Source organism: Xiphophorus couchianus, chromosome 22 (assembly GCF_001444195.1).
Source record: "Xiphophorus couchianus chromosome 22, X_couchianus-1.0, whole genome shotgun sequence".
NCBI lineage: Eukaryota > Metazoa > Chordata > Actinopteri > Cyprinodontiformes > Poeciliidae > Xiphophorus > Xiphophorus couchianus.
In genome coordinates this window covers 27,500,944-27,514,416 of record NC_040249.1, presented here as the reverse complement: position 1 = coordinate 27,514,416, position 13,473 = coordinate 27,500,944, and the positions used below count along the sequence as shown (strand labels likewise).

Sequence of the window (13,473 nt, the reverse complement as noted above, 5' to 3'; positions counted from 1 at the left end):
AAATTTATTCAAAATGTAGCAAATTGTTTTATTTAGCTAAATCAAAACTAATGAAAAACACTGGATCTCTGGAGACAAAATCATTTTTTTTTCTCTTCTGCTGAAAATGTTTTGGATTTGCAATCAAAAATGCACCAATAAATTAACAAAGCAAAAGTAACTGAAAATATACAATAAAGAGCTTTATTAAAGTAATAATTTACTCGGTAACAGACTTGAATTTAAAGCTTCTCCTACTAACGTGCATTTTACTAAAAGTGATCTTTCCACATGGCAGCATTCAGGGAATCACTCATCAATCAGCAAGGGTGGGTAAAATGAAGGAATACTGGGAGGTTTCCAGAAATTCCTATTTAGTTTAAAAAGAAAAATCTATGAAGTAACAATGACTTTCTGCAAATAGCGGAGCTAAAGTTCATGAAGTAATCTCTTAGTAACATTCAAATGATGAAGTTAAACTGTAAACTGTTTAACAAATGTTAAAAGGGAGACTTGGGCTTAAAAACAGCAGTAAACAGTCGCAATGGCAAGCTGCTCTTTGAAACAAATAGGACCAGCACAGTAAACGCAGACTGGAAATATAAACAAAAATAAAACACAAATAAATTAATACAACACAGAAAGAAACATTTGGCAAATTGTCCCCTAAATGAGGATAAATATGAGTGAGAGTTCTTTGAGCAAAAAGAGGTTCAATTTCATTGTTTACTGAGTTTCTGAACTAAAATCCAACAACTTTCTCTAAATATGTACAATCACAGTACATCCTCTTTCACTTCCAGTGTTGTGTATTAAGACGTCATACAATAATGTTTACAAGTCTCTAAAAAAATTTTTTAAAACCTGTAGAAATGCATTAAAAAATACAAAACAACACAGAATTGAAGAATGTAATCATTAATGATGCCAAACTGGAAAAAAAGAAAAGAAAATCTTGTATGACAAATGAAAGCTTGACTACAAACTCTGCTGCTTCCACAAGATCAGAGAGAAAGAAGCAGCCGTGACGCCCCAATTGATTAACTGATTATTATTGGGAGAATTGCCTTAAGAATATGGATTTTGAGTGTTTTCTGCTCTGGAACAAAGGTTTGTGTAAAGACCAATGAGGAGAGAAATCAGCAATTTCCTTAGAGTTGATATATTTGAGGAAATAGCTGTATTAGACTCATTTTGGAGCTCATCTACATATCAAAGGCTTCTGGACTCAGACGTGAGGCAACCAGTCTGAACTGGGCCTGAACTGGGCCTGAACTGGGTCAACATGACAAAACACAGCAGTATGAAACAGAAAAGAAGCAATGTGGTCCACCGGTCCAGTCAAAGTCAAGACCTGGTTGAAAAGCTTAAATATTTTTTAATTGATCTTATGCAATATTCTAACTCTCTAAGACTCTGCACTCAAGCGATTTTTCATCTGTAATCATAAAAGATGACAAGGATTGAAATATTTCTCTCCATGTTTAATGAATCCATAAGAATTTAAGTCTCTGAAATGAACGTAAACTTTCCTGACAATGTTCTAATTTTCTGAGATTTATCTATAAAATGCCAAATTATGTTTAGGTCAACTTGAAAACAATAATAAAACTCATTTGACCCTCAGGGTGAAGTAAGAGAACCCTAAAAGTTTCTTCCTAAGCCAAATCAAGAAACATTAAAAAAAAATTCTATTGCTCATTTTATTATGAAATAATGTAGAAAATAAGTTATTTCAGCAGAATTAAATCAAAGGCATGCATTTGTCTTAAACATAATCCTAAATAATGGATGTATTAATGTTAATGGCCTTAACTTTCCGCATGGAGTCACTGCAGTTAACTAAACCTAAAGGTTTCATTAAATAGACTAAATGAGTTATGATAAACTGCATCATAACAGGTCTGAGATCAAATCCTGTGTGGATCGTTAAAACTGATGGGTCAGAACCAGTTGTATCATCAACTCTTCAGTATTCTACAACTTTAAACCTAAAATGATTTTAATGTGGAAATCTTCAAATAGCCTAAATGAAAGATGGAGGTTTGATTTCCCAGAAAGCATCACTGACAGGATCAATAATCAGCATGAATCTTCACTTTCCACCCATGTCATACACCTAAAATCACATTTCCACCAAACCAGAGTTACTTTAGCCAATCCTGTTGGAACAAAGCATGCTCTTCAGCGTTGTGTTGCCATGGAAGCCATCTGTCATGGCTGCTCTTCATTTGGTTCGTCTCAGCGCTCTCTATGTTGCTGGAGGTTCTTCATTCTGGCTCTGGTCCAGCTCCTTCTCTTCTTCTTTAACAGCTTCATCCTCCTTCTTCTCCTCCTCTTCCTCATCCTGCCGATTCTCCTCCGGTACGTTCTCCTTCTCTTCCTCAGATTCCCTGTCATCCTGACCCAGGTCTTCCTCAGCTGTGGAGAAGATGTATTCAGTGAGATGAAATAAACTAATTGTTTATCTGTTAGTCACCATGAGAATTTCTTTTGTTTCCTGTTGGCAAAAGGTGAACAGGAAGTGATGAACAGCGTACCCAAACCACCCTCCATCCAAACCAGCTGTTCTCTGTACAAAAGGATCAAATAAAACGCAAAAAATGTGTCATAACACAGTGGAAACATTTCATTACTTCATTGCTTTGACACATTTGGTAAATGAAGACACAGGAGTTGTTCTAAAATTAATATTTACATAAAATAACATTCACAAATCAAACATCAAAATGTTGTTGGTACTGAAAAAAGTAAAATAGGGATGGGGTTTGGTTTGCAAAACTTTAATTGGAACATCAAAATGCTTACATCTGTTTGTAATACATCGCAGCAACCACTAGAGGGTGGTAGCTGACAACACACCAGCTACTGACAAATTGGTGCATTATTTTGTGGCTTTAGCAATTTTGTAAGTTTTCTTTTACTGTATCGATTTTATAAAGTTTGATTATTTGCTAAAGGCTTCAACATCAACTTTTAGTTTTCCGGTTTGTGTCCTCCCCCCCCTCAAACAACTCATGGATAAATCTCTGTTGTAAAGAAAAGAACAGAATGAAGGACATTAGGAAGCACAAGAATGTAAAGTAGAATTACTTTACATTCTTGGAAAAAAAGGAAAAAGACAGGATGAAGTGAAGAAGTGAGAAAGGAAGGAAATGAGCTGGAATATAAAATATGAAAAAAATTCCTTTATTCTACTTAAGAAAGTAAGAAGAAGCTTACTTTCTTAAGGGAAGAAGTGAATGACAGCCAAAAAAGACCATTGGGAAGAAAGGAAAGAGATGAGAATGAAGAAAGGCCAGAAGGAAAAGTGGGGGGAAAGCAAGAAGAAAATGACACAGGAAAGGAAGGAAGGACAGAAAGGACACATGGAGATAATGTAGTTAGGGGACCAAGATAGAAAGGACAAGAGGAAGTAAGAAAAGACAAGCATAAAGAAGACAGTCCTGTAAAAAGCAGAAGCTTTAACTAATGGTATAATGACAGGTGTGACAATAAAATCACTTTAAATAGATGCAAAGTGTCTTTAAAACATAACAAAAAAATAAAAAAAGGATGAAAACAAACATAGGACTAAAGCTTGAATGGGTTCAGGTAAAACCTACATCTGTCTTCAATTCATCCAACCCATGAATGGGTGAAAAAAAAAGAACAGCTATCACATAAACTTTCATCTTTGTACTTCGGGTCACCCCTTTGTCTTCTCCTGTTTGTGTTCAAATGTCTGTTATTCTTGGTACCTCCACTGGGGGCAGCGGTGTCCTCCGCGTCCATGTCGAAGCAAAGCGACGGTCCAGGAGAGCACGGATCCGCTCTCAGCCTCCTTTCATAGCTGAACTCAGGGAGTCTGGGAGCCTGAGGTCGAGTCTTCCTGGCCGGGTTCAGGAAGTAGCAGTACGCGCAACGGAATGCTGATGGGAGACGTCGGAAAACGGGAAGCGAGATTTAACAACCGCAAACGAGACGTGACCAATTCAGTGGGTGATTTTGATCTTACCAAGATATTCAAATTCTTCTTTCAAAGCCATGCCGTTATGAGAGAAACACTGCTGGCAGATCAGGGCATATCTGCAACAATGTTCCAGAAGATTTAATGCATGGTCAGTTCATTGGAATTAGTTCTTTTTTTAATGCAATGTTCCTAAGAAACAAACTGAAAGCTGCCAACAAAACTAGGCAGTACAGAATTTGTTATTACTCACAAATGAAGACAGTGTTGGAAGTTTCTTTTCTGACTTTAAATTGCACAAACATACCTGATGACTATTCTTCTCAGATCGTATCTAAATTGGCTGGTTATTTATCAAATTCTTTCTTTTAAGCACAATCTACAAATGTCAAAGAGGGCTGAGTTCAGCTCAATTACTGAAACTTAGTTCACGCTTTAATATTCCATTCAAATAAAATATTTTTATTTGGGTCATTTTCTACTGGAACACCCAGTTCAGCTCATGTTCCAACTATTTAACTCTTGATCTGAGGAAAAGTTAAGAGAATTTGGATGTAGTTGCTCCAACTGAATGATGACCTCAAACACATCAAAACCAGTTTTGAAACATAGTTTCTGAAATTTTGCAGGCAACTCAAACATCTGTAGACTATACTTAAAATTTAGTTCTGTACTAACGTTACGTTCACACAGCAGGCAAATGTGACTCAAGTCAGATTTATTCAACTTTTTCATGACTGTCTGAATGGCCCAATGCAATCTTTTCAACCTTCAAAAAAATCTAATCAGTGCCACTTCCACATGTGGAACTGAATCAGATATGTATTCAATAGTTTTCATAGTTAGACTGCATTCTGAACGGTCATGCTGGATTATATCCAACATTTATGTCATTGATATTAGACATAATTCTGCACAACAAGAAGTCATATGCTGTAAATCTAGATGTAGATAATGGCTGAAAATTATGATTATGAACTTATGAAAGAAGTCTGTGCCAGTGCAGCACATCACAATCCCACCACTCTCATCTCTGGCAACACATCCAAAATGACTTCTCTACAGAAGCTGCAGTCAACACTCCACAGAAAGTCATAGCTAAATGCTAGGCTTTCGTTTTGTTAGCTTCTTTTGTCTCGTTTTGATTTTGTGACAGTACTGTTGGCTCCCAATAGTGAATAAGCTTTAAAATCCATCCATAGATGGCGTCATCCATTGTTATTTCTGTAAACAGTCATCGTTTTTTCTTCTGCGCTTGAAGATCACTTTGGGGTTGTATAAATCGTTCACACAGAAGTTAGACTGCAGTCATAGAATGAACAACCATGAAAAATAAAATAAAAATTGGATTTCAGCAAAACAATGGGAATTGAGAATTAGCACCTGCTGTGTTAATGTAGTTTAAGACTGCAACCATTTTAAATGAGCCCTGAGATTTTAAAACAGTCTCCTGTCTCCTATGTTTTCACAAGAAAACAGCTTGTTTTTTTGTAGGATTTCTATATGAATTTGATTAAGACAGCAATGGCGGAGCTTCATAAGTAGTTTATGTTGGAGTACAAGTTCCAAACCTCATCTATTATAGGCTCAAAGTCAATAATGGGTCTTCTACCTTTTCTCTGGTCCGTCTCCCACCAGATACTCGATGACTCGGTCAACTGTTCCTCTTTCTCTGGGCAGAATAGGCCTTGGTAATGGAGGACCAGGGGAGTACATGCCTCCAACCAAACAGACCAAATGCACAGAAATAATTACAGAAAAATGAAAACATACAACTTTTATACATAAACTAATGTTACAGAACACATAAAGCAAAAAACCCCACACTCCCAAAAAAAGAAAACTGAATATTCTATATTTTTTGTCACTTGGCTTCAGAAAGTGAAACTCGTACATAAAGGTCCTGCAGATGCAATATTCTCCAGTTCACGGAGTCATACCTACACCTCTAATCGGGGTGCAGGGTGTCCTCTCCACAGCTCCCTGGAGCATAGAAGTGCTGGGGGTGGATTTATCTGGAGGTCCCCCTGGAGCTGACAGAGAATCAATATCTGATGGAAAAGTAAAAGCTGACAAAAGACACTCAAAAAGTAGAAGAACTCAGTTAAAGTTGAATGAGTTGTTCATTCCAGTAGCCCTTGACTTAACTTTTCTTATGCGATCTGCAATTCCTAGAACCTCAAAGGTGTGATGTTGGTCAGAGATTCAAGTTCTCATAGACAGCTACATAAATCTGACATGATTAGTAGCTAAGGTAGCAGCATCAAGAATTTCAGCAGACTACAACAGTTCACAATCCTGATCTTCCAGGCCAAGGCGAGGCACCTGGCCATGCTGCAGCAATATGTGGATCGTCCTACTGAGCTACAGTATAGCGTATACTAGATGAGTGCTATGGTATTGTTATAGATGGTTTATATGCAAACAACGTAGGAAAACATTCTCTCACCCACAGGTCCCATCTGAGGCCGTGTTCCTGGAGAGAGAGTCATTCCCGTGACATCCGAGGAGCCCATCGGTCTCATGCCCCTTTGACGAATTTCTGCTGAAAAGACACAACTTTATTTTATAACTATAGCTAGAACTAGCTGGTTGGTTCTTGCTAGCTAGAGCTATAGCTAGAACCAACCATCTCTAGCTATAGCTCATTTTTCCACAAACAGCCAACAGCATAGCGCTGACTGCCGTACCTTGACCAGGTCTGGGAGTTAGCTGAGGACCCACCGGTGTCGACTCCAGTCCCTACAAAATAAACATAAGTAAAATACAAACAAAAACATGGCAGCAGGTATGTAAGAGTCCAAGATCTCTTCACTTACACGTCTGTTTTTAGCTTCAGGATCAAAGCGTTCGAGGATGAGTTTGGCCGTCTTGTACGTCTCTGTTTCCATCACTTCCTCCAGCTGAACACAGAAAACCAGAGGAAACTTCGGTTGTAGGTCAGAAAATAAATGACATTCGGAATAAAAACATTCAATAACCCAAAAGGTTTATTAAATGAAACCAACCAAGTATTAGAGATATTGGCGTGGCAACACTCACTGAAAACGATGACTAAAATATCATTTCATTAATCAACGTGAAGCGTACACAACTTACAATTTTTTTCCTGGCAGCTTTCAGATCTTCAAGTTTATCATCTAAAAGAAGAACAAGAATAATTTCAGTTAAGTTTTTCACTGACTGAATATCTGCCATGTTTAGTGAAATGGATGTGAATGTCCCACTGACGTTTCCACACAATGCATGGATAGAATCAGAATGAAGTTAAATCCATGTCAGCTTCATTAATGAAAACATATCAGTCGCAAAACTAGCAAAAGTCTAAGCGACAAAATACTCATTCCAAGAAGCTCTTTTCACTCTTTAATATGAAACTGAATAATCATAATACATCTAAGTCTGGTCCGCATTGCCGGCAGTAAGTCGGGCTCGTTTCCGGTGAGAATTGGACTCCGCCAGGGCTGCCCTTTGTCACCGATTCTGTTCATCACTTTCATGGACAGAATTTCTAGGCGCAGCCAAGGTGTTGAGGGGATCCGATTTGGTGGCCTTGGGATCTCATCTCTGCTTTTCGCAGACGATGTGGTCCTTTTGGCTTCATCAGATCGTGACCTGCAGCTCTCGCTGGATCGGTTCGCAGCCGAGTGTGAAGCGTCCGGGATGGGGATCAGTGCCTCCAAATCCGAGGCCATGGTCTTGAGCCGGAAAAGGGTAGAGTGCCTTCTCCGGGTCAGGGGGGGTGTCCTGCCCCAAGTGGAGGAGTTTAAGTATCTCGGGATCTTGTTCACGAATGGGGGAAGAAGGGAGCGGGAGATCGACAGGCGGATTGGCGCAGCGTCTGCTGTCAAGCGGGCGCTGTACCGGTCCGTCGTGGTGAAGAGAGAGCTGAGCCAAAAAGCGAAGCTCTCGATTTACCGGTCGATCTACGTTCCCACCCTCATCTATGGTCATGAGCTTTGGGTCATGACCGAAAGAACGAGATCGCGGATACAAGCGGCCGAAATGGGTTTTCTCCGTAGGGTGGCTGGGCTCTCCCTTAGAGATAGGGTGAGAAGCTCAGTCATCCGGGAGGGACTCAGAGTAGAGCCGCTGCTCCTTCACATCGAGAGGAGCCAGTTGAGGTGGCTTGGGCATCTGGTCAGGATGCCTCCTGGACGCCTCCCTGGTGAGGTGTTCCAGGCACGTCCCACCGGGAGGAGGCCCCGGGGAAGACCCAGGACACGCTGGAGGGACTATGTCTCTCGGCTGGCCTGGGAACGCCTCGGGATTCCCCCGGAGGAGCTAGAAGAAGTGGCTGGGGAGAGGGAAGTCTGGGCCTCCCTTCTGAAGCTGCTACCCCCGCGACCCGACCTCAGATAAGTGGAAGAAGATGGATGGATGGATGGATGGCATCTAAGTCGCAAATGACTCAATGATTAAACTATTAATAATTACATCAATATGAAGTAGGAAAAACAAGTAATACGTTTCCCCAACTACATAGCATGGAGAGGTCTGGAATTTTTATCATCGGTACACCTCAACTTATTGTATGAAATACAGATTTCATGCAATAAAATGCAAATTGCTTAAAAATCGGACAATGTCATTCTCTGGATTATTTTCAAATCTCTCTCACAGTTGAGGTGTACCTGCTATGAAAATAACAGAACTCTCCATTCTTTGGAAGTGAGGAAACATGAAACACTAGCAGCGTATCCAATACCTATTTTCCCCCACCGTACGCATAACGAGGCAAACAATATATTACGTCACTAGCTGCGTTTTCATTACAAATGTGCACAAAACCTTGTCTATATTTAAAACTGTTGAAAAACATTTGCAGTGTTTCCATTAAATAATTATTTAAAATTACACTTGAATAAGTTTGTTCATGCAACGTCATTTAAAAACATACTGTGTTACCATTGTTAAACAACTTCCTGTCTTCTTTTTTGTAGTTTGCACCTGAGGCAACGAGGAGTGCACCGATTGCAGTTTTTTTGGCCGGTCACCGATTACCAATCTTTTAAGAAGCCTTATCTGCCGATTCCGATATACCGATTTTTTTCATGTTGCTCAACATAGCAAGAAAGCTGTTGAGTTGGCAACAGTGGGATAACTACTATTAACTGTAAACATGTCGAAGTGCACCGACATGACCTGGTGGGCCAAAATGCAGGAAATCAGCTTGCCGAGAAATTGGTGCACCCCAACGGCAACATCAGACTGTTGATCATGTGACTAGTGTTGCAAAAAAAGTGTTTCTATTGCCGCTTTGCTAAATAAACCAGTTTTAATACAGCCAAAAAAACACCTCATCCTAATCTCAAAACTTTTCATCAAAAAACAAGTTGGTTTTTTTGATTTATGTGTTTTTATTAAGCAAATTTATTTTCAAAATGTCAAATTATATTGTCAATGGAAATGCAGCTGCTTGTTTATAAAAGGAAAGAAACCTCAGAAGACTGACTGAGAACTTACGGTTTCTCTCAGTAAGTTTGGAAAACAGGAAAAGCAGCAGCTTCCTGATGAACCACACACTGGAAAAGATGGAAACAAGACATTAAGACAGAGGTTAGTGTTTCACTCAACATTTTCAAACTCGTCTGTTGGGGCTCTTGCCTCAGTTTTTATTGCCTTGTTAATTTCATAAACTCCAATCGAACCAAATCAGAAAACACGGTATAGGACAAATCTAAAATACCAACAGGACACAGTGATATTTAAAAGACTGTTTGGATTGGTAATGAAAACCAAGACTCACAGTATGGGGTATATAAAGAAAGGCAGGGCCATGGCTAGTCTCTGTAGCCATTCATCAGGTAGGTAGAGACAGTAAACGGTGAAAGAAGTGAACAGGTAAAGGACAGATGAGTAAAGAAGCAAGCGACCGACCCAGAGCTGCAGACAGATAGAAGCACATCATTCAGGTCCAAGAACAAACAACTAAGGGTTACTCATGTTCGATGGTTTTCTGCCTTTACTTTTTGTAATCGCTGATTTTTGCCTCTGAACTCCTCCAACTTCTTAATCTCCTATAGAAGACAATAATATTAGAAACTTAATTTGGTGGAAAATAATACAAGATTAATTTTCTAGAGGTTATTCTAGCCAGATTGCACACGTAGTTGAATATGAAGCTTGTGTTAAGTTCTAGACAATCCAGAATTCATCACAAATGCGACTTTACTGAGTCCAATAGAACTATTTCATCGGTACCTTCTCCAGGTTCTCCAGCTCCTCTACTGTGGTTTGTTTGGTCTGAAATGAGAATAAATGCCAGCTTCATTAAATCATTCATTTATGAATCTTTCAGTAACATCTAAATAAAGCAAATGTATTGGCAAAATTCATATTTTTGCCTGAATGTAAATAACAAAATTGTGCATCTGTACAGCTGTTCATCTATCTCCACCTTTAATCTTGATATTCATAATTGAATAAACTCTTGACAACAACACAAAGCAGATGATTAACAACATTGTACAAATATTTGACACATCACAGTTTTTCCTCATACTGTGGGTTTCTAAATATGTACACTGTCTTTTTGTCGCAGTGTATTTGTGAATCACATTTTTTGTACAACTTAGTACATGTTTAATGTTCCTTGACAAAAGGATTTTGCTCATTGATATCATATGTCTAAACTAGGGTAGCAATGAGAAATCCACTGCTGATTTTCAGCTTTAGCAACCCCAGTGCATTAAGGGTTGCTAAAGCTGAAAATCAGCAGTGGATTTCTCATTGCTAGGGTTGCTAAACAAAGTTTTCCATAAATTCAACATTTTGCAGACACTCTGCTCTACTTTTCCAAGTCTAATTCCACACTCTCTTCCTCACCGTTCATAACATGTTTTTCTGAGATTACATCTTCGTGCACATGTAATTTTCTTAAATTAAAACAGTGACAAAATCCCCCACATTAGTGCCAAATCTTCTCTATCTAAAGTTAGCAGTTTATCTATTTCTGTCGACAAATTCTCTTTTTCTCCCTTCCTTCAGGTCAAACAACAGTCTTCTGTATGGCAGTCGCTAATAAACAAAAAGGACTCAATTTTAGCAGTTTGGCCTCAGTGTTGAAAATCAAGTCCAAGAAAGCACAAAAAAGGTTGACGAATCTATTTAAAATGTAAATATTTCCTGTTTGCTGAAACAAACATTAAGAAAAACTCACTGAATTTGCATATAAAGCTTTTAATTTCAAGGAATAAACAAAGAAACTAATATTTACAGATATTAAGGCTAACTTTGTCTAATGTCAATATGAAGTCATTTTAACTTTGTGTTACGTTATTGCGGCAACAGTGGCAATGGTGGTAGGTGTTCGTCCTGTAATCAGGACAATCCAATAGCTTGCCAATGTCAGCATGTGAATGTGTGAATGACTGAAAGTAGTCTAAAGCACTTTGGGGTCCACGGAATTTAATAAAACACAATACAAGTACATGCTATTTACCATTTATTAGTCAATCCCTGATCTACAGTGACCACTCCCTTAAACACAACTATTATTCTACTGAGGTATGAATAGTGGAGGTTTGAACAAAGAAACATTCAGAAGCCAAGAAAGCCTGGGCTCTTGGCCAAGATGGATGGTAACTACGTAGATGAATGAACGAATCATTACTACTACCTCCAATGTCACTGTCAGTTATATGATGATATTGCTGAGACACAGTTGTCATCTTCTTAGTGGTACAAGATGTTTAGGTTCAGAAAAATCCAATCTTCCAAGTTAGACTAACATTTTTTTAACGATTTGCATACCTTCCATCGAGATATTAACGCTCCCATAACTGTGACAGAGACAGAGGCCTCCTCTGGTTCACTAACGTTTCAGGTTCACTGAAAAACAGAAAGGTTTCAGGTTTTATGCATTTAAAGGAAAAAAACAGAATCTTAACAGTTGTAGCTTTTTATTTAGCTAATGGTAAACTGCACATGTAAGCTTCCATGACGCCAAGATTAAGAAAGCCTCCTGTATGACTTTCTGTATTTAACCTGTATTTAAGTTCCTTTTACAAGGTTTTGAAAATACAACACGCACATTGGCCTGGACAAACACACAGCAGGGTAAGGGTGATATCATTAAGACAAATTTGGACATCTGGACGTGTTTACAAAGACAGTCTTGTGGAAGTTACATGATTTCAAATTACAGAACGGCCAAGCTACCAACTGCAGGGTCTACAGGTGAAAAGAGCCTCAATAATTAACCAGAAAATATCAGTTTGTTATGCTACATAACTGTATAATATTTCCAAATCAGTACTGGGAAACTACAAGTAAATTCAGTGAGTATTTATTCTATGTTTTCCACCTTTGTATTGAAATTCAAATCTTAAATAAATTGATAAAATTGTTCCACCTTTGATCATCTATGTGTTACCTAGGTATTTGATGTTTTACTGTGAGAATCTCATTGCAGCCTTTGCTCATTTTAAACTCCATCTACAATATCAGACATACTGAGGCTGAAGCGATTCTAAAATTATTATTTCCATCAGTCTTGAGGAAAAAGTTCTACATAATGTGCTTCACCTGGATTAGAACCATAAAGTGGTTACTATAAACAAAACCCCACACACCCTGATGTTTTCTAATAAATATGCCAAACATATTCCCTCGTGACCTAAATGAGTCTTGTACTAATTTGCTCTCTTTGTATCAATATTATTTTTGACTTCCAAGACGATTCCAAAAACAGTAACGGGACATAAACGTCATATTCATAATGCAGCAGTAGTCTCTTGATTTTACACATAAAAATACCATGTAATAACGAAACGGAACACTTTTCGCAGGTATATTGGTGATTGGTACTTCACCTCCAGCAGCAGAGAAACAAAATCATAACAGAAGAGTCAATGGTGACTGGTGATGGAGGTTAGCTAAACCAATAGCATGCTAACGCCACCGCAACACAACACTTAGCCATTTTATCTGGTCTTTCTGAGCCATACTTACCTCCAGCCTTGTGGAAGTGTTTATTTCCGTTTTCTTAAAGAGGCGAAATATCGCGACATAACCTCATTTAACTGACACAACAAAACCATCAGATTGGATGGGCCGCGTAGTAATTGTACGTCACTTCCGCCTCTCAGTTTGAGAGGCGGAGGTGACGTAAACTCTTGACAACAACACAAAGCAGATGATTAACAACATTGTACAAATATTTGACACATCACAGTTTTTCCTCATACTGTGGGTTTCTAAATATGTACACTGTCTTTTTGTCGCAGTGTATTTGTGAATCACATTTTTTGTACAACTTAGTACATGTTTAATGTTCCTTGACAAAAGGATTTTGCTCATTGATATCATATGTCTAAACTAGGGTAGCAATGAGAAATCCACTGCTGATTTTCAGCTTTAGCAACCCCAGTGCATTAAGGGTTGCTAAAGCTGAAAATCAGCAGTGGATTTCTCATTGCTAGGGTTGCTAAACAAAGTTTTCCATAAATTCAACATTTTGCAGACACTCTGCTCTACTTTTCCAAGTCTAATTCCACACTCTCTTCCTCACCCTTCATAACATGTTTTTCTGAGATTACATC

General features: G+C 38.5%; 1 protein-coding gene across 5 annotated transcripts; it reads right to left on the bottom strand.

Annotated features, from left to right (window-relative positions):
• Positions 1-160: 160 nt before the first annotated feature.
• On the bottom strand, positions 161-13,033 carry LOC114138111 (endoplasmic reticulum junction formation protein lunapark-B-like). 5 transcript variants are annotated; one of them, XM_028007181.1, is made up of 15 exons: positions 12,884-13,033; positions 11,684-11,761; positions 10,133-10,174; positions 9,898-9,948; positions 9,678-9,814; positions 9,395-9,453; positions 7,028-7,068; positions 6,748-6,831; positions 6,619-6,670; positions 6,378-6,473; positions 5,869-5,961; positions 5,541-5,652; positions 3,977-4,047; positions 3,720-3,890; positions 161-2,400 (listed from the first exon to the last, which is right to left on the bottom strand). In XM_028007181.1, the coding sequence occupies exons 2-15, from the start codon at positions 11,708-11,710 to the stop codon at positions 2,231-2,233; spliced, it is 1,206 nt and encodes a 401-aa protein (XP_027862982.1). In that variant the 5' UTR covers positions 11,711-11,761; positions 12,884-13,033; the 3' UTR covers positions 161-2,230. The 5 variants fall into 5 exon arrangements, with proteins under 5 accessions (XP_027862982.1, XP_027862985.1, XP_027862984.1 ...); XM_028007184.1 differs by having other exon boundaries at positions 5,541-5,646; XM_028007183.1 differs by having other exon boundaries at positions 6,378-6,470.
• Positions 13,034-13,473: the final 440 nt, after the last annotated feature.